Genomic DNA, 20,609 nt, shown 5'->3' on the forward strand with positions numbered 1-20,609 from the left:
CTGGGAATCTGATCAACCAGCTGCCGGCACCCTGAGACGGAGCTGCTCTCACACAGCCCTGAGGTGGGCTTGAAGGCACGGAAGGACCTACAGCCCATCTCTCATCTCTTAACAGGCAGTTCAGCAGTAAAGTGGAACAATCTCAGACACAAAGAATGCCTCTGGAAGGACGGACACTGAAACGTCAGAGAGTGATGGTCCCTGGAGCCCTGCTTCTGCTGATTTCACCCGATGAGCATGTGTTACTTCAGCCAAGAGACAGCAGAGAAGCCCAAGGGCAGGGGAGCAGCTCACCTGAGGCAGAAGAGCGAGGACTCCTTGGTCATGCAGGTCAGGAGGCTGTTGAGGAACTCGGGGATGGAGAGGCCCCAGGCAGGGGCACCACAGCCCAGGTGCGCCTCCGGGAGTGCAGGCCTGCACTCACCGAGGTGGACAGCCAGGGCGGCCAAGCCCAGCACATGTGAGGCGTGCAGGCTCGGGCCCTGAGGCGGGAAAAAAGTGGTTCTGCAGGAGGGGAGGAGCAGAGCCCACTTCCCAGAATGGAGGCTGGGAGTGGCAGCCATACCTGGTGGCGCAGCAGCTGGCAGAGCCTGGTGAGCATGGCGGGGAGGAGTGTGCGCCCACACATGGCCATCACAAAGCGGGTAGCCCAGGGGCCCTGCCTGCAGGGACAGAGAGAGGCCTGAAGCGATGGCCACTCCTGGCCCGCACGGCCCTCCCTCTGAATCTGGGACAAACAGTCAGGCTCAGGCGGCCTGAGGAAGAACCCAGCTGTTCCCCAGACAGTGGATCTCCAGCAGAGATGCTCAACCTCTGACACTCCCCAGCCTGACGGAAGTCTGCCCAGCCCTCCACAGACTGGGGCCCCTCAACCAGTACAGCAGGAAGCTGGAGGGCAGGGGGCAGCACCGAGCTGGACCAGGACTGAATGGCCATGGGGGGTCCCCCAGAGCACCGAGGCAGCTGCAAGCACCCAGTGAAGCTCCAGCCTGTACCTGTCTGGCGGGGCGAAGCTGGAGGCTACCACTAGGTTCTGACAGAAAGAGTTCAGCAGGAGATCGACGACCTGGGGGAGAGGGTCACTGAGGGCATGGCCGCAAGGCAGCACAGTGGCTGACGATGCAGCGTCTGCACCCAGGACACCAAGGTGGGGCTCTGCTGAGCCAAGGAGAGGCCCCAGTCTGGACCAGTTGCTACAAGACCCCATTCCCATACCCTGGGCATGTGACAGGCCAAGTGTAGCACATGATGCCATCATAGGACTTCACAGCAGATCAGGGTCAGGGCCCTTTGTCTAGAAAGGACCAAAGACTAAGTATTTAGGCTTCAAGGCCTCCAATGACTTCTGCTGCATGTTCTTTTTTTGTATTTTTTAATTTTTAAAATTTTTGCTATCATTAATCTACAACTACATGAAGAACACTATGTTTACCAGGCTCCCCCCCTCACCAAGTCCCCCACCACCACACCCCACTACAGTCACTGTCTATCAGTGTAGCAAGATGCTGCATGTTCTTTTTAAAAAGTTTAAATAAGAGTTTGGGCACAAACAGGGCGGGCCAGTGGGCCCTGGTCAGAGTCCCCTCTGCTCCTGAACGTCCTGCTTCTACATGCAGTCCACCTGTCATAAAGCTGCAGTGCAGAGGGCTCTCCCTTCAGTGCCCAGGCATGATCCAGAAACATGCGACAGCCCGTGACTTGGCGTCCTCACCCACCTTTTGTTCTGCAGCAAGGACGCCATCACCCTCACGGAGACCCAAGGCGGAGCTGAGCCTTTCAGAAATCAGTGCCATCTGAGCAGACAGAGCTGCAAACAGAGATGCCCAGTTAGAGAGCATGTGCCACAGGTGCACGGGGGAGCTGCCTGCTGCTATCCTGGGGCACGCTCCTCCAGGACCAGGGCTGCCCGGGTCACCACTGCAGCTAGCCGCTGCTTAGGCAGGAGCATCCGCCGGCCCCAGAGCTCTCATGCCCACTGCCAGGTGGGGAAAACTAGTCTCCCTAAACAGCAGGTGGCAGTGATGAGACCTGGCGGGCGTGAGCCCGAGGCATGCCCACTGCCGGCCCCTGGATCATCAGGATGTCTCTCCACCACAAACCTCCACTTTTTATCTATATTCTCCACCCAAAGTCACATGCCAACTCTCACATGTATTGTAACTCTGGCTGGAGGCGCTGCATCCCAGGCACCATCGGGCCAGCCAACAGCCAAGAGCCACAGCCTCCAGGGGCCGGAGGGCAGGCAGTGAGCAGGCGGCCACACCACTCGGAAATGGACAGTTTTAGAAACAAGACTGACCTTTCAGCAATCCTGATGAAGGCCTGGGGTTCTCCCCTAGGCCTCGATGTCCCCAAACACTAAGTCCTGCAGGAGCTCAGCTCTGAAAGGCCGTGCTCCCCACGTGGTCCTGGCCGAGGCACTGCAGCCCCATCCAGGAGCAGTGGAACCAGGTGGTTTTATCAGTATTTCCTCTGGGAGGCCTTCACGGGACTTTCTGTCCCAGTTTGAATGAAATGAACTCAAAAAAAAGTATTACAGTTACTACGTAAAATACAACTTACTAATTTTAGATTCTGCATTTTTCTTAACAAAATCTGAAAGTATTGGAAGTTTTCAATTTATGGACCATTGTGCACATGTGCTTTGAGCTGGTCATGCTCTTCCTCCACAAATAAACACCCAGGACAACAATCTCTAGAAGACGGTCACACAGAAGCAGGTGACCAGCAAGGAGTGCTGGGCCACTCAGGGTAAGACAGGACCCACACCCTAGGCCACTCAGCTTCCTTCCTCTGTCCCGTTCCACTGGGAAGCAAAACAGCATGACATTCCTCAGCACCAAGGGTGGTGACAGCTCAAGGGACCAGTCCCCCATCCCATCCTAAAGGAGGCCATGCTCCACAGCTGGGGCAGCAAGGTCAGGCTTAGCTACCCAACAATGAACTGCAGGGAATACACGCCAGCCTATTGCTATGGGGGTAGGGCCAGCCGTTGAGCTCTTTCCACCCACCCAGCCCACGGACACCCCTGCAGACAGCCCCGACCACAGCTGTCCTCACCGTCATGCTGGCTCGGGTCTGTCATCATGGCTCTGAGCTCCCCCAGGGCGGCAGTGAGCGGTCGCAGGGGCTCTTCTGCAGAGCCCAGCTCCTCCTTTGTGCCTGCAGCTGCACCTGAGAGGGGCGGGAGCCTTAACAGTGAGGCCAGACAGGGAACACCCGCAGCTGGGTGCCGACCTGCTCACTGCCACAGCTCCTGCTCTGCGTAGCAGGAAGACGAGGCCCTAGGCTCTCTGAGGAGGGAAGGGAAATCTCCCAACATGAGACGCTAACCATCATAATCAAAAAACATATTTATATCAACAAATGGACAAACAAAACACAAACAGGCTCACAGACCCAGAGAGCAGACCGGTGGCTGCCTGGGGTGGGGGTGGGGGAATGGGTGAAGCAGGTGAATGGGAAAAATCCATGGGAATGTCTGGTATCCCGGTCTTGGTCTTGTGATGGTCATGGGGGTGTGTACACGTCAAAATGCATCGAGCTGCACACCAATATTTGTGTATTTGATTTTATGTACCTCAACAGAGGAAAAAGCAAATGGACACCTTAAAAAAACTGTTTGTAAATGTTTTAAGAAAAATTAAGCCCCAATGCACACCATCTCCGCAATCGTAAAGAGCACGCGCATAATGCAGAGGCAGCAGCAAGGAGCCCTGGGAGAGCAGACATGCGCAGTGGCATCGATTCCACTTCTCAACTTTCAGTGAGTGTTAGATTGTTTTCTTTACAATAGGATGTTAACAAAAATGTAAAGAAAAAAGCTGAGAATTAGCTATAAAAGAGACAATTGCCAGTACTCAGCATACATTTAATAGATACACTAAATGCAAAAGAAAGACGGTTGTTCAAACACACCATTTTCATTACATAAAGGAAGACACAGCACATTGTTTTAAAGCCTAACAAGAAGATGCTAATTAAGGCAGCGAGACTCACACGGATCTCTCCCAAATGAAGCAAGAACCACGGACTCTAAGGCTCCCATGAATATTTAGACCAAGTATGAGAAAATATTCTAGAAGCCCCAAAGGTAGGACATGGGGCTGGGTGAGAACATGACAGACACAGCCCTGTGGCCTCTGTGGTGTCCCCAGCACCACCGTGAGCTCCCCCAACCATGTGTGAGATCTGGGACCTTTATTCTTTACCCACTCAAGTTTTCTGGGTCAGCATGGCTGCTAGAAACTCTCCAAGCCTGTGTTGATTCATTGGCCCCCAGTGAACATGCGTGTCCTCATCCTGGTGGACATGGGGGCTGAATGCTCACCATTTATGACAACCCTGAGTGGTTTCCCAGGAAACTGCTGTTACAGAGGGATACGGGGGTAAGGCTATCAGAGTGAAACAAGCCGAATCCTGTTGGGAATAGGGTGTCTATCCCCAAAGGAGCATACTGTGTTATGTCTCTCCCATCCCTGGATATCTTTTGGGGTAAATATCCTGCAGGGTCTATGTTTGCAGACCACTGCAGGTGAGGATACGTGTGGTAAAGGCAGTTAAGGGACATGCAAAGGGGTTCTGCAGACTGAAACAGACCGCAACTGAGTGGAATAGCCTCATTCGGCCCAGTCATCTGGCAGATGTCAGAGGGTCTGAACCAGCAAACACAAGCCCTGCTTCAACACAGCTCCTGCAGCTTATCAAGGTGCCTTGCTGAGAAACCAGGTCTCTGCTGATGGCGCCTTGTTAGTGGGCAGGGTGGGGCAGGCAGGACTTTGCCCGCACCCTGATGCTCTCATAGACTAGGGTCTGCACTGCTGTCCCCACACAGACCGCCCAGCACGACACGTTTCAGAACCAACATCAAGGCCTCGAGCCTGGTTGCTGAGTCTGGGCCCACCTGAATTTGAAGCTTGAATTCAGAACAGCAAACAGAAACTACACCACCACCTTAGTGGGGTGCTTAAAGCTGGCAGGTAGGTGGTACAGTGCCGTCTGCCCTCCATGCAGCACTGTAGGAAGTACCCTCCCTGTCAGCTCACCTTCTAGGCCTTCAGCCTAAGAGCCGGGGAGCTGATATCATGTGGCTCTAGTGCCGGGCAGTCCCTGAACCCACAGCTCTGGCCTGGTCCCGCACAATTCAACCAGCCTGGCACGGCACCGGCAGGTGTCACCAGAACACCTCCTGATCGGGGGAGGGGAGACACAGGCACCACAATGACTCTGCGACCCGTTAGCCTTACTTTCTGGATGCTTCTCTTCAGCGGCGGAGCAGGCTTGGTGGTAGGTGGAGTACAGAGATGGGGGGATTTTATCTGCTCTAAATCAGAAGAAAACATGAAAACCAAGTCAACAATGACTTAAATTTATTCTCAAGCTTACAATTCCAAAAACTATCATAAAATAAAAATGTGTGATATAGTAAATCTAAATAAATTATGTAACATTGTATATGCATGTTGACCCTGTTTTTAGAAAAAAAAATGTGTGGATATAAATGGCCTCTATTGTTTCATGATGTCACATACAGACATCTGCCAAAGGTGGTTTTCATTGGAAAGTGAGATCATAAATGATTTTTACTTCTCTCATTCAAGTTTTGGTAATTTACAAATTTTATATGTGAACTTATGTTCCTTTTAATGGATGATACTAGAAAAACAATGAATAACATCTTGTCCTTGGACCTGACATGTTCAAGGACAAGAGCCAGAGTCACGTTCAGAGGAGCAGGAGTGCTAGCAGCAGCCCAGAAACAGGACACATGGGCACGCGCTTCTGAACGGGCAGTCAGGCAGTGGGCACCTCCCCCAGGGGCGCTGCAAACATGATGAGGATGCGCACGGGCACAGAGGCCCACAAGGGCCCAGGTGCATCCCAGGTGAGAATCCCACTGCGGGACCTGCAGGGGACACGGCACTTCACCTGGAGTCTAGGCACCGGCACTGGGCAGCCTTTAGCTTAGGAAACTGAAACAGATGCAAATGCAGAGAAAGAGCGAATCCAAGAACATGGGGACATTCCCAGGAAGAGAAACCTCAGATATCACAACTGTTCACATTCTCAGAGAAGATGAAAACACTGCTGCTGGGAAGCGAGAACGGGGCGGCCACAAGAGGGACACCTGGTGGCACAGACGGAGAACTGCGTGAGATGACAGGCAGGCGAAATGTAGGGAGAAGGAAAAAACAGCACCGGACATGCAAAGTATGGCAGGAGGAAAAAGAAAGACAAGCCCGGAGGTCTAACAGCTGAGAAAGAAAGGGGTTCCGAGGGGACCAGGCCACGGAGGGAAGAGGACCTGCCCTGAAACAAGCCAGGAAGAAATGACCAGGGCTTGTGATTTGCTGCAAAGTTGCCCAGAAGAGCCAGTGGGTGCACGGGTGGGTGAATGGGAGCAAACAAGATTGGCTTTGCTGATTAATACTGAAGTTGGGTGACAGACACTATTTTCTCTACTTTTGTGTCTTCAACTTTTCATAACAAAAGTCTTAAAACTATCCAAGGGAATGTCTTAGTGCTGACAGACATGAATTTCCAGTTTAAAAGGCCCACATGTACCCAGCCAAGAAATGAAATTAGAACCACACCAAAATACACTGCCATAAAATTTCAGAACACAGGACCAAAGAGAGACACCACAGGCCTCCAGAGAGAAAACACAGCTCCAAAGAATCAGAAATCCTAATTTTTTAGTCTCTCAATAGCAACACTGGAAGCCAGAAGTCAGTGGAACAAACAATATTTTTAAAAATTCTATGGAAAATAATTTCCAACATAGCTCTCTTTACCCAGACAAGCTACTTATCAAATATGAGGGCTGAATTAAGGTGCAAAAAGAAAAAAAATTTACCTCCCACCCATCCTCTCCTAAGAAGCTTCAACAGAATGTGTTCCGCCAAGACAAAGGAGTAATCAAGAACCCGATGGTCCAGGATACAGAAAAAATGTCCAACAGGAAGGCTGTGCTGATGAATGCTGTATTTTATCACAACTTGTTTCTAACTAGCAATACAACTTTCAAAATACCTGAAGACAAATTGGACAGAATTACAAGGAGAAACTGACAAGCACAGAGCCACCTCCACAATAAACCAATAAACCAATAAACCAAGGTGATAGCAACTTGGGAACAAGCACAATTTAATGGACAGACTGCACCCCCAATAGAGGGCACGCAGGGAACTTCACAAATGCTGAGCTTCTACTGGAGGGATCTTAATATAAAAATAAATCCATGAAATGGGAGTCATGTACTTTGAAAATAATGTAATTAAATTAGAAATCAATAAAAGCTCAGGGGCAAACAACTACACCTTTTGGAAAAACTTCAAATTCGCTCAAAGCTAATGTCTTGCCAATGGGTTTCAGCCCCGGGCAAGTTTGCTATGGATTCCGTGTAACCAAAGAAACTGACAGCAAAACGTTCTTTGGGGTGAAAGGGTTTATTACCCGGCTTGTCCTCCGGCGGTAGGTTGAGCACTAGCATCTTTGCCTCTGCCCAGAGCCCTGGGCCGAGCTCTCTACATAGCACAATAATAGCTTATTGTCTACAGGTGTGGAAGCGTCAGCACAGCAACAGACCAGTTACATCATCAGGTGGTTTAAGTTCAGTGAGGATCCTGGCCACACGAACCCCAGCTTCCCTACACTAACTTACCAATTTTGAGGAAAACCTAGTAGTGGTAGGATACAGAAAACTGAGTGACAGGTGAGAACTATATTCTCAAGATTTTGGGAGGCAGGTGAAGCAATGCTGAGAGGTGAAGTCTTTTGAATGTGTCTACATCAAGACATAAGAAAAACCACAAAACAACAAGTTAAACAACCAGTTTAAGAAGTTATAAAAAGAACAGAGTAAACCCAAAGAAAATAATCTAAAATTTTTAATGAAACAGATTAAAAAGAAATCAGCAGCAGCAAGGATGTCATATCAAAGTGGTTATGTGATAAAACAAATATTTAACAAGTGAGCCATAAAAAAATAAGGCAAAATTAACATTAGCTGGAATAATTTTTAAAAAAGGAATGAAAAGTATAGGTGAGGTGGTGATTTTTACTTCACATCACAAAAGAATATGATGAACAATGCTAAGTCAATAAACTTGGAGATGTAAATAAAATGGACAGTTTTCTAGAAACACCTAAACAACTAAGTTAAGGATAAATAAGAACCTGACTGATCCAACAACCATTCAAGAAACTGGGTCAGCCAAAGCCTCTGCCTCCACAGAAGACACCAGAACATGCGTTTACCACCAAATTCTCTCAAACCTAAAGGGACACAGAGTCCCTTTGGCACGCAAACAATTTCAGAGGCCAGGAGGGAAGGCTGCCCAGGGCGTCTCCTCTGGTACCAAGACCTTGGTACCAAAGCACTCAGGATGAGGACATGACAACAGAGACGAGGTGTGAAAACCCTGAAAGTACGACAACCCAACTTGAGAGCTTATAAGCCTGAAGCCATCCCAAGTAGGGATATTCCAGGGGCACAGACAGTGGGAATGCGCACCAATGTATTATCATGTAGCATACAAGAGAACACCATGGTGGGCTTAAGAGCGGCAGAAAAGGCGCAAACTCATGCTAAACGTCCTTAGCAAATTCATACACGGAACTTTCTTAACATGGTGAAGAGCACATAAAAAAAATTTTAAACTAGAGCAAATATAGTTAATGGTAAAACTTTAGAAGCATTCCTATTTCAGTCAGGAACAAGACACCAGCTTACTACTCCTACAATTCCACATTACAATGAAGCCCATACAATACAACAAAAATTAAGAGATATAAAAGTTGAAAAAGAGAAACTGTTCTTGTAGACAATGTGGTCGTCTACATAGAAGTCTACTAACCAGTAAGAAGTAAGTTAGGCAGAGCCGCCGGGCTGGAGTGCCCATGACTCAGAAATAACCAAAGAAAAACAAGCGAACGTGACTCAGTGCTCACAGGGGCAGCACAGTGAGTCTGGCAGTAAACAAGAGCTTGTGAACAAGTATCACAGACACTAGTACAGGCTCGGGTGCGTAAATACACACTATGTCAAGAAACAAACCTGGCCTTGTAGTCAACTATCTTCAAATTAACCTGTAACATCAAAATAAATGCCACTCAAAATTCCGAGTTTATATGGAGATATAGCCAGAGATTTCACTGATGTACTATTAAAAGAGCATGAAGTTGGAGTTAACTTGAGCATGCAATGAATGACAGGGGGCATGTAAAGTAGTGATGGTGCTCTGGGGTCCCGTGGTATTCATCCTGCAGGTGTGGGCCCCGTACCCCTGGGGTTGCCCAGTGTGGAACTCATGGCTGCATGACAGAATTCCTCACAGCAGTTGACTAATCAGCCTGGATGGCCAAGGGGTCGGTGGAAGTGTGCATTTCGGAATGACACATGTCTGTCGATTCACATGTGCACAGACCCTGCTGTGTGGTGTAGGTGTGTAGATATGTAATCCATAGCTATAGACACATACCACCAAAGAGAAAAGCTACAGGAAAAAATCCTACATGACTTCAAGGCAGTGGGAAAGGGGAGGGCTCAGAGAGCTGGGCCTGGGAGCTTCCCACATCTGTGCTCTTTCCTCTTGAACAAAACTTAATGAGGGAGCACAGGAAAATGTTAATATGGGTGAACATGTGGGCCTGCGAGCATGTGGGCCTAGTCTCTGTGCTCCTGGGATATTTTATCCAAGATATCGATACAAATAAGGTCCCAGAAAAGGACCCAGCGTAAGAGGGGGGTGTTTGCCTTACTTCCACGGCCCTTTCTCTTCTCAGTCTGCAGGCCTCATCCCTCTAAGAGCTCCCCTGGGAAGCAGGGTTGTTTTATGGCCTCTGGGAAACCAGCCAACTTTCTGTGGAGGCCCTAAGCCTGAGCTGAGGCACTGTGCCCACTGGGACCCTTGGGGGGCCTCCATGTCCCCCTTCTCCTTCCACATTGATTATGTGTCAATCACATGACTTTGATTCCCAGACTGATCACCCTGAAGGTTCACTGAAAAATGATGCTCAGTGCTGACATTCAGAACCAAAGAAATCATTTTTTAAAACTCTTAGCCAACTAATTTTGAGCCAATACTTTATAAATTAAAAAAACCACATTTTTCTACAAAAGAACCACAATTCCTTGCCGTATGAAAGCCCTGCGAGATCAGGCATCCTTGCTTACCTCCTCAGGGACTCTATGAAGGCCACCCGGGCATCTGGGATTGCTGGGAGCTGTGAGAGGAAGTGTGGGGCTTGAGTGAGAAGCCAACAGGAACATCCCCTCTGCCAAATCAGCCCCAAGTTTAAAAGGATGCGTACGGACCACTCGCGGTGTGAGCAGGGCAGGGAGGAAGTGAGACAAGTAGTAGGGTCTTCGGAATATGCTGCAAAGAAGAAGAGCAGGTTCACAGCTAGGCGCTTGGTGGGCCTCAAATGCCCATCATGGAAACATCTACATCCGAGAGTAGCCCCATGGGGCTGTCTCATTTCCGGGAATCAAGTTATGTCACATGTGTAAGTCTTCCTTTTCACTGTTTTAGGACACTTCATGCAAAGGGTGGTCTATGAAGTGTAAAGGCTGTGTCCCAGGGAATCCGGATGAATCTCAGCCCTGGCACGGCCATGAAATGGAATCTGGGTTAATCCAGGGCCACAAGGGTCCCTTCAAGTCCACTGGGGGCATTCTCCTTGGGGCTGCTGGGGTCACTTCACATTTCTCAGAAGCAATGTCTAAGAAAGCTGTCCCACAGTGGTAGCAACCAGAATTCAAAAGATGTTTTGGCATCAACCAAATTCAGTAAGATTCTGCTCTTCAGCCCCCTGTGCTGGCTCTACCTGGCCCCAGGGAAGCATTCATGCAAATCATTGCTGCTAAGCATGGGCCCCATCTTGTTCCCCTAACAGTGTGGGTGCCATACCGCTGGGCTGCAGGACCCTTGCTGGGACATTTACACTGACTCCTGTCTGCCCACGGACACGATCACCCTGCTCCACATGGCTCTGAGATAGATGTGGGGATGGCTCCAGGCAGCAGATCCTACCTGGCTTCCATAACGGTGGCGGGAATTTTCCCTGTGTGTTCAAACACCACAATGGCCTTATCGACATCCTGGAGCGCTTGGCTATGGGGCTAGCTCCATACAGGGAGGAGAGAAGGGCAGGTTTAAGCAAAAGACACAAACAGGGCACCATCAGCCTGTCCCGCATGGCCACGGTCCTGCCTTCCAAGCACAGCAAGGGAGCCCTGGAACTCCCCGACACCAGCCAACCCAACGATGGGGTCAGTGCCGCCTCCTGGCCTCGGGAAGTCAGGTCCAGCAGCGCACAGCCTCGGGCTCTGCACACACCGCTCACTCCTTTCAGCTGCTCTAGGAGAGCAGACGGTTCCAAAGGAAGACTTTCCGATAGAAAGGAGCAGAGACTTAGTTTTTGAGTTAAAAAAAGGAAACAGAACTTATGAACAGCAATAATCTTAACCGGAAAACTGCATCAAATATTATTAAACCTTCAACACTTTTAACAGCAGCGCTAAGGACTCTCCAGTAACAAATGACTTTTAAGTAAAAGGGTCTTAAAAATATATACACACACCCTATAGCCATCTGACATTTGGTTTACATAAATATACTGAACACTTGGAAATCTCTGTAATTCCTCAAACAACACCCCCCACCCACTGCACTGACCTTTTCTATTCAAACCCATGTGAACATCTACAAAGCAAGCCTCCCTCCGCACAGAGCCTCCCCTTGCCCCTGCTCTGGACAGCGTGGAACATCACAGAATGAGCACCTTGGGGACGACCCCCTCCAGCTGCTGAACAGAAAAGGCTCCAGGGCTCAACTCAGAGTCCCAGGAAACCAGACTGGCTTTGGTAAACATACAGGGAGAGGCCCCAAGGTGCTGTTACCTCTCTGACATCCTTGGCTGAAGACAAGTCCTCATAGAGACCCATGTTTTCTATAGAAACCTGCAGAGACACAGGTGAGAGCATGAGTATCCAGCCAGGTGCTGGTCCACAGGGAAAGGTGAGGAAGTGGGTGTGGGGAGGGCGGACTTGCCTTGAGGTCAGCCAGCCGGGTCTTGGCCAGCGTGACATAGTCTGTGAGGAGGCGGCGGCACTTGCCTGGAACCAGTGGCGGGTGGAGAATGTGCACCTGCGGGCAGACAGCAGCATGGGACTACCTTGCGTGGGCACTGCCGTGGCATGTGGGCAGATGGCAAGTCTGCTTCCAAAACCTGCATTTACACTGACACAAGGCTAGAGAACCAGCCAGGAGCCATGGGCAGGAGCCAGGCAGTCCTGCTGGAGGGTGCGGAGGACATAAGGAGAGCCCACCCCTCGGCGACCAGGCCCTGGACATGACCCTTCTCACTCCTTGGAGGGGAGGTGCTCACGCCTCTGATCTGGAGGCATCCCTGTCTGCAGCACTGCCAGCCGCACCCAGTCCCTGGGGGGCGAGGGGCTGAGCATGTGGAGCGGGCTGAGAAGGCGCAGCAGTGTGGACCCGTGTGTTGGGGCTTTAGCCCATGATGGGCACACAGCTTTCTAGTCCTCCTCTTCGTGTACCACATGTATGTACTGTGTAGAACCGTGGGTACACACACTGGGTAGTTATTGAATTTAAAAAGCTATGGTAAGGCACTGTCTAATGAGGAGAGTCACACAAACGTGTTATTAGAACTGTAAACTCTGTACTAGTGTGTAAAGCCTTCCATTCTTGGCGGTAATGGCTACTGGCAGTTTGGGAGTATATCCTTCCAGATTCTTTACTTTCAGTATAAAAATACATCCGTTTTAAAAAACAACAGTGGGATGGGATGGCATTTGCTGCTGACGGCAGCCCTTCCTGCCTAGCTGGGTGCAGAGACCTCTGCTCCGCCACAACGCAGCCTGCCTCATCCCACGTCCCTGCACAGTGACCACCACTTCTGCCCTCCCTCGAGGCTGGCATTCACTACCACAAACACAGTCTCCTGGCTGTGTGCTGCCCAGGGAAGGTCAGCTGCTCACCTGCAAGTATCGGGGGGCCTCCATGGGCACGAGGTCTGACAGGAACTGGAAGAGGAAGGCCAGTGCCTTCCTGCTGCAGCCATGGCAGCCCCTTGCACCACCGAAGGAGGCCTGGAGGGAGAAGGGTGTGAGGCATGGCAGCCAGGAGCTGTGCCATCCACGCAGTGACCTGCCCTGTGGCCACGGCAGCCAGCTGTCTCCTCTGAGGGAAGAGAACCAAGCCGTTTGCTCGTGGCTGGGCCTTCACTGAAGGAATGGGCTGAGAGGCTATTTTTTTTTTCTTTTTTTTTTTTTTTGTAGATAATTATTTTTTTATTGAAGGGTAGTTGGCACCCAGTATTACATTACATTAGTTTCAGGTGTACAACATAGTGATTCAACATTTATATACATGACAATTCTAGGTACCAGCTATCACCATACCAAGCTGTCACAATATCTTGACTATATTCATTACATCCCGGTTACTTATTATTTTACCATTGGAAGTGTATACTTTTTTTTTTTTTTTTTTTTGTGAGGGCATCTCTCATATTTATTGATCAAATGGTTGTTAACGACAATAAAATTCTGTATAGGGGAGTCAATGCTCAATGCACAATGATTAATCCACCCCAAGTCTAATTTTCGTCAGTCTCCAATCTTCTGAGGCATAACAAACAAGTTCTTACATGGAGAACAAATTCTTACATAGTGAATAAGTTCTTACATGGTGAACAGTACAAGGGCAGCCATCACAGAAACCTTCGGTTTTGCTCATGCATTATGAACTATAAACAGTCAGCTCAAATATGAATACTCATTTGATTTTTATACTTGATTTATATGTGGATACCACATTTCTCTCTTTATTAGTATTATTTGTAATAAAATGCTGAAGTGGTAGGTAGATACAAGATAAAGGTAGAAAACATAGTTTAGTGTTGTAAGAGAGCAAATGTAGATGATCAGGTGTGTGCCTGTAGACTATGTGTTAATCCAAGCTAGACCAGGGCAATAAAACATCCACGTATGCAGAAGATTCTGAGAGGCTATTTTTAAAAATAATTAAAAATGTGTTTCCATAGAAAACAGTAACTATGGCATCTTTGGGACCCTCAGAGACGAGATCCGTTAGCCCTGAACGAGGCCCCGCCTGCGGCAAACACCTGCATTCCTGGGGCTGAGAGGCGAGCAGGTCACAGCAGGGAGGCAGCCAGGTGGGTGGCCTGCCGCTGCGGCAGAGCAGATGCCCCAGGGACGAGGCCGTCTGACTGGGCCAGGGGCCTGGGCAGCGCCCCCAGCAGGCCCACCGCCAGCAGAGCCTCTCTGCCCCTGGGGCAAGTCACCCTGAGACCCCTGCTCTTCCTTCCCAGTGTGCGCATGACTCTGTATGACAGTGCAGACGGAGGGCACAGAGGCCCCGGGTGAGAGGCTTGTGTCCCGCCTCCCCCTCCCACACAGGCACCTGGGTTCGCTCCTTCCTCCCCCGTCTACACGAACACTGAGCCTCAATGACACCGGGACATGGGCACAGCAGTGAACCACCAGAGGGGACCCATGGTCATTCAGAGTGTTTATAAAGTGTCTAAAGCAAAGCCCCCAGATCTGGGGTTACATCACTGAGTGTCACTCCAGGACAAAGGCAGTTGCTTTTGTCATTAGAGAAATTACATCTAAGAACCTATTGTAACAGATAAGCCATCACCACAATGCACGTTGGTCTAGTGGCATTAACGTTTTTGAAGCTAAAGATTAAAATAGATGTTCAAACATTGAACATACACATAGACACCCATCAAAATACAGCCATTCACTTAGAGTAGGTGCATTTTGTGTAAATTATACCTCAATAATGTTGAGTTAAAAAGGTAAAAGGGAAAAACAAAAACAAGAACAGCCCTCAATGCAGCACAACAGGTGTTCCTCCCGCTGAGCTACCTTGGGACCTGAGCAGATGTCAGGACACCTGCTTGTGACCCAATCTCTAGGCAGGCACGGTAGGCAGAGTGTGCAAGCAGGACTGCCAAGCACCTAACTGGGACACTGCCAGGACCATGTGTGCCCAGGGCTAGCTGAGCACAATGGGATGAGATGCTTCAGGAAACACACAGCTGAGAAATGGCCACAGCCCAGCCACACCCAGGCAGAGGCGGGGGCCTGGCCCCTTAGCACCTGCAGCTGCCCTTGTGAAATGGAGGAAGGCGAGCTCTCCGCAAAGCAACACCTCGTCCAACCAGGTGGGTGGTGGCAGGACCCGAAACCCTGACAGAGAATCAGAGCTTTTCAAATGACACATATGCACACACCTGGCCTTCACAGCAGATCTCCAGAACACGCCCCACCAGGCACAGCCCCAGCTCCCAGGGCCCCTCAGGGGCTGGGTCAGGCAGGTCTAGGGACAGCTGCACAAACATAGACTTGCTGCACACTCTGGTAGGCCTCCACGTGCCCCTGGGGCTCCCTGCAGCTGACTGGCGCAGGCGCCCCGCAGTCTCGCTCTCTCCCACCTGATTTCCTTTTCTTCTAAGAGAGGAGGGAGGCCTGACAAGGCGGCTGAGGGGCGGGACAGGGGAGGCACAGCCTGGCAGGGGATGTCCGTAGGCCGTCTCTGCCCCGTGTCATTCTTACAAGGGCCGGCCAGCCGAAGCAGCTCACCTGGAACCAGTCCGCGTAGGACAGGAATGCAGGGGGCCCCTCCAGTGCAGCCTGACGCGCAACCAGGAACGCGGTGGCCATGCTGTCCAGGCTGTAGCTCTCGAAGGCACGGGCCAGCAGCCGGGCCACCCAATCTAGGCGGGAAAAACCGACAGCTGGCAGTGAAGTAAGATGTGCACATCCTGCTGGTGCCCAGGGGCTCTGGTTCGGATCCCGACTCCAGTGTGGGGTGGCAGTCAGAGCACACCGACTCCGACCGTGCAAGGCTGTGCACATGTGACCAGAGCAGCAGCAGTGCCGTGGGAGAGGCCACAGAGGGCTCAGACACGGGAGCCTCTGGCAGGCAAGAAAGGACTTTTATTCTCACGGAGAGGGACACAGAGGTTCTGCCTATGGGCCGACAGCACACAGACCCCCAAGCACATGCTCAGACTCCCACAGCCCCTACAGGCACACCTGTCACCAGGGACTGAGCTTCCGGTGAGCAGACCACCAGGGTAGACACGCAGGCCAGCACATGTTGCCAGTTCACCGCATGTGTCTCCAGAACTTCCTGTAAACGGCCAACCAGTTCCTCTGGACTCAGGATCACAAGAAGCTGGAACAGAAGTGTCCACAGCTGACAAAGCCACCGCACACTGGGCAGCCACGCCCTTGCCTCCCACCCACTTGCCAGGGGCATGGAGCCCAATGGGTCAGTGCTCGCCAGAGGGAATTCTCGCTCTGACCAGTGGGCAGGGGCTGCACAGAAGCAGGTGGCCAGCTGTGTGTGTTGCAGTGCCAGGGCCATGGTCGCACTCACCCTGCGGTATAGGCCTGTGAGCAGAGGGTGGGTCCTCGCAAAGCTCCATTCCCACTGCATCTGAATGGCATCTGAAACTTCATTCAAGAGGAAAAACAGACAAAAATATCAAGTAAGTAATCGTCAAAAAGCTGTGGACTACGGCTTCTGTGTCGAACACATTGCTTAATCTGCATCTTCTCAATTATCCGTGAAGTTCACCTTTTCCTTCTTGGCCAACCATTTCCTATGTCATGGAATGTCCATGTCTTCAGCCCAGTCACTACTGGCAATCCTTTGTCTTATTTGCTATATTTTCCAATCCACTGAATACATTTTAGCTTTACTGCTCTTAAGCTGACACAGCCAGCAGCAGTCAGCAAGGACTCTGCTGGACGTGGCTAGAGTGGGGGTACTGCAGGTGGCCAAGCCCTCGGTTCAGGGCAGAGCGGCCTGACTGGAGTCCCACCCAAGGGTTTACGGGATAGGCCACTGGTAGGACATAGTAGCACCAAACCCTTTTAAGGAAACATTATCTCTTTAAGAAAATGCTTCTAATGCACCACAACAGAGCCTTGGAGTTCACCCTCACGACTCTTTTCCAAAACCTGTTCAGAAAAGAGCATGAGGAAGGCTCTGTTAGAGGCGTTTCTACTTGGGTGACGTCTCTCCATGCCTCTTTAACTCTGTTTTCCTCACCAGACCATGTAACTTTCAGTGGAAAGGCTTTAGTGATGAACGTCCAGGGCCCAGGCCCCCCCAGCGAGCTGACCAGGACCCACCTTTCAGCACAGGCCTGTGGGTGAGGACCTGGGTCAGCGTGTGGCTGAAGAACCTCTTGGGAGAGTCTGTCGGGACTGCTCTGCAAAGTGTGCCCTCACCTAACACGCCAAACCTGCGGACCCAGAGGCGGCGGGTCTCAGGGAGGTGCCTCTGAGAAGCATGTCACATCCAGGAATCAGCTTCTCAAAGGCTATTCCTCCAGCAAAGCGGCAAAGGCCCCCAGCCCCCAGCCCGCCTTCTGGAAGACTGAGCGCTTTTTCTGCCAGGCATAAACTTGAAATAGAGCCTGAATAAGCAGTTTCAACAAGAAAGAAAACGAGGATGCAGACACCGTTGAGGACAGAGCAGGAAGACCACAGGGAGCCCAGGAGGCCATCGCAGGGCCTGGACTCCCCACCTGGGAAGTAGGAATCATAGAGTGGAGAAAGGCCAGGCCAAGTGGAGCACAGCACCTGGTACACACAGGAAGGCAGGTGAGGAGCAGGTCACTCAGGTCAGGAGGACGAAGGGGTCAGAGTCAGGGTTGGTACCACCCTGATCCCACAAGGGAGAAAATCAAGGGCCCAGCGGTTCCAAGAACTGCCCCAGACTGCGTGTGAGGGACAGTGGTGTGGGGTGGGGCCAGGCTGTTAAGGGAATGTGTCATTTTACTGGAAGTGTGGCACTAATTAAAATGTTCAGAAAGAAACAAAGTCACCAGCCTCTGTCACCTGGCCCTCAGGACACGAGTCTGAGCAATCTCGCCAGCCTGCTATGAAAATACCTGAAATTGAGAACCCAGCAGCAAACGACCCACCGCTCAGGGAAGTGCTGAACCTATGGCACATCTGTCGACGACAAAGTGACTGTGGGGCAGGCAGCCAGCCTAACTAACAATGGGAGACTTAAAGGGCTTGGGATTCTCCTGGCTTCCCAAAAGAGGCCCCCTCCAGGCTGGCCTCACCGCACGCTGCTCTGAAATAACTGACACACCGGTGTCCAGATGACAAGTGCCTGCAGAGCCGAGAGAGAAAGCCGGTGCGGCAGAAACTTGCCTGCTGGCCTGGCTCAGTGGGAGGCAGACGGAGGTCTCTGAAAGCCACGAAGGCAGGAAAGGGCTGGTGGAGGAGTGCCCCACGACCCTCAGGAGTCTGGGCTTAGAGGCCTCATCCCCTCAGACCATGAGGCACAGGATCCCGCAGACAGGGGGCCACCTTCTGCCCTGCCTTTGGGGGGGATGGAGCCCAGGGTCTCTGGTGGTTCCCCCAGATGTTTTCAGAGGCAGGAGTCAGCTGATACCTCAGCAGTGCTTCAAATACCCAGAACTCCTGATGAGCATGCCCCCCAGGCACCCAGGGACTCACCAGCACTTGACGGCCCTGTGCGCTGGGGACCCCTCCTGCAAGCCGGCAGCCAAAGCCTCAAGGGCAACTGGAGCAGTGGGAAGACAGAACAGACATCAGCTTGGTGGAGGCCCGTCAGCACCTCAGACCCTGGTCCTGGCCCTCACAGGCCTCCCAAACCCCAGAGGGCCCAAGCCCTCCAAACTCAAGCCTTTAAAGTTAATCAAAATATGCGGACAAGAAACCATCCCTCCTTAGCCATCACACTTCCCAAGAAAGGGCGTCATTCCCAGCATGGAAGGGGAGGCCAACTCACAGAGCAGCATCTTCTGGAGCAGGGCAGCGGCCACCTGCCAAACAGAGGCAAGTCTCAAGTCACTAGGACACGCAGGATCAGCTGTCTTAACTCAAATGCAAAAATGGACGCCATGAAGGTGCCGCCTCTCTAGCTTCCTCTTTGGTACAGACATGCATTATACCCTACAGGAGGCGCCTAGCAGAAAGGCGGGCTTTCTGGAAACTTCCTGGGACAGTCTGCTCCCACGAACAGCATGCTGTGCAGTTTCAGGCACAACTGCAGCCACCTGTCCCTCTGGTCTCAAGGTACAAGCCGGGTTCTGGGCAGTGAAGGCCCTGATCCTCCAGGGCCTGGGAAATGCCTCTTTCCACCACCCACTGCATCCTGCTGGGGCAGGGTGGGGAGCCACCCCCCCCAACCAATACCGCTGATACCCCAGGAGGGGCTGCCTGGGAGGGGCTGGTTCACCAAAGGGAGGCCCATTCCATCACACTCCCTACCTGAGGCATCCGGTCAGGCTCCCCATTTCCTTTCAGATCCAAGGGTTTCTGAAATCCCCTCAAAATAAACATTTGCACAAAATCTGAAAGCCAGAAAGCCACAATGTCTACCTACACTGTGGCCATCAAACCGCCATGAATCACAGACTGCTCAGGGGCCAAGGACAGGATGGGGACCCTGCACGGGGGGGCTGCCCACCGACTGCCATCCACAGGTACTAGCCGAGCCAGCCCACCAGCCCTGCCTGAGTTGGGGCTTTCTTTCTACTTGAAAAGGAGGGTACTTATAACCCATCAAGTTTATAGTAAGGATTTTTTTCTCTTAAAACAAACAAGTAGCTTCCCAGGGCTTCCTGTGGACATCTCTCCAGCCAGTCTGCACATGGGCACAGAACAGTCAGAGAGGAGCAGGGAGAGCTGCACCCAGGGCAGGAGGGGGACTCGTGCCTTCTGGTAAGGTTAGGATCAAGAAGCCTAAACTTAAAAAGAGTTTTTATCTGATCATCAAGTTAAACTGAGGCCAGATCAAGGATCAGAGATCCTAAGTAGCTAATGTCTCCAAGAAAGTTTTAGGAACAAGGAACACCTCCTCTGCAGGAAAAAAATGCACACACTGTGTGGAACACTGCTTCTCATCTAATTTTCCATTATTTGTTCCAAATTTCATTCCTTAGGGACTGCTGGCAATAGGAGGGGTCTGCTGGCTCAGAGAGCCAGAGACCCTACAAGGGAAGGGCACCCAAAGTCCAGGGGCGAGATGAGGGAACGGCTGTTTTTAGCATGACAGCCCCGCTCACACCCCAAATCTGGACACCTAGATGAGGACCAGAGTTTAGGGTGCCCACCACAAGTTCCCCCTCTGCTTTTCCTGGAGCACCTATTACAATAATCAGAGCTGAGCCCATGACACACCAGTGACTGGGGCCCAAACTACCTTGTAAGCAGGAGGTCCTGGAACCCCACACTCTGCACCCTGCTTGCTCATGACCTGAGGGAGGACTGCCTCCTCGGGCCACCGCACCTTCCACTTCTGGGGGGCAAGCAATCCCTCTTGTGACTGCCCCCTTTGTGTGGGTACACAGAAGCTGTTCCTTCAATCAAAATGGCCACGGGGTTTCCCTTCCCCAAAGTGGGAGCCTGGGTGCTGGGGGAGCTGCCTGCCACCGTGTGGATGGCACTGCCCTATGCCCCATCAGCAGGTCACAGTTCACACTTCATTCTTAACATACCAGCTATAGGCCCCCACAACACAACAGGTGGACAGGCCAACTCACCAACA

At 51.4% G+C, this 20,609-nt stretch overlaps 1 protein-coding gene across 4 annotated transcripts in view; it reads right to left on the minus strand.

Annotated features, from left to right (window-relative positions):
* The window catches only part of FANCA (FA complementation group A), a 43,986-nt gene that overhangs the window by 14,143 nt on the left and 9,234 nt on the right, over positions 1–20,609 (minus strand). For 2 of the 4 annotated variants that reach the window (XR_008994070.1, XM_036924299.2), the window contains exons 8-26: positions 19,331–19,413; positions 18,849–18,882; positions 18,554–18,620; positions 17,210–17,322; positions 16,449–16,525; positions 16,103–16,244; positions 15,647–15,780; positions 13,010–13,120; positions 12,057–12,152; positions 11,906–11,965; positions 11,037–11,125; positions 10,319–10,379; positions 10,178–10,227; positions 5,247–5,323; positions 3,061–3,174; positions 1,716–1,807; positions 996–1,066; positions 566–662; positions 295–482 (exon numbers count right to left, since the gene is read on the minus strand). Coding sequence is in view for 2 of the 4 variants with exons in the window: in XM_036924299.2 (XP_036780194.2) it covers positions 295–482; positions 566–662; positions 996–1,066; positions 1,716–1,807; positions 3,061–3,174; positions 5,247–5,323; positions 10,178–10,227; positions 10,319–10,379; positions 11,037–11,125; positions 11,906–11,965; positions 12,057–12,152; positions 13,010–13,120; positions 15,647–15,780; positions 16,103–16,244; positions 16,449–16,525; positions 17,210–17,322; positions 18,554–18,620; positions 18,849–18,882; positions 19,331–19,413 (1,756 nt within the window). In the remaining 2 variants the exon portion in view is untranslated. Of the gene's footprint in view, positions 1–294; positions 483–565; positions 663–995; positions 1,067–1,715; positions 1,808–3,060; positions 3,175–5,246; positions 5,324–10,177; positions 10,228–10,314; positions 10,380–11,036; positions 11,126–11,905; positions 11,966–12,056; positions 12,153–13,009; positions 13,121–14,960; positions 15,515–15,646; positions 15,781–16,102; positions 16,245–16,448; positions 16,526–17,209; positions 17,323–18,553; positions 18,621–18,848; positions 18,883–19,330; positions 19,414–20,609 lie in introns of those variants that run through there. The other 2 variants (XR_005032461.2, XM_057493043.1) reach the window with 2 other exon arrangements.

The sequence above is a fragment of the Manis pentadactyla genome, chromosome 15, assembly GCF_030020395.1.
Source record: "Manis pentadactyla isolate mManPen7 chromosome 15, mManPen7.hap1, whole genome shotgun sequence".
Taxonomy (NCBI): Eukaryota; Metazoa; Chordata; class Mammalia; order Pholidota; family Manidae; genus Manis; species Manis pentadactyla.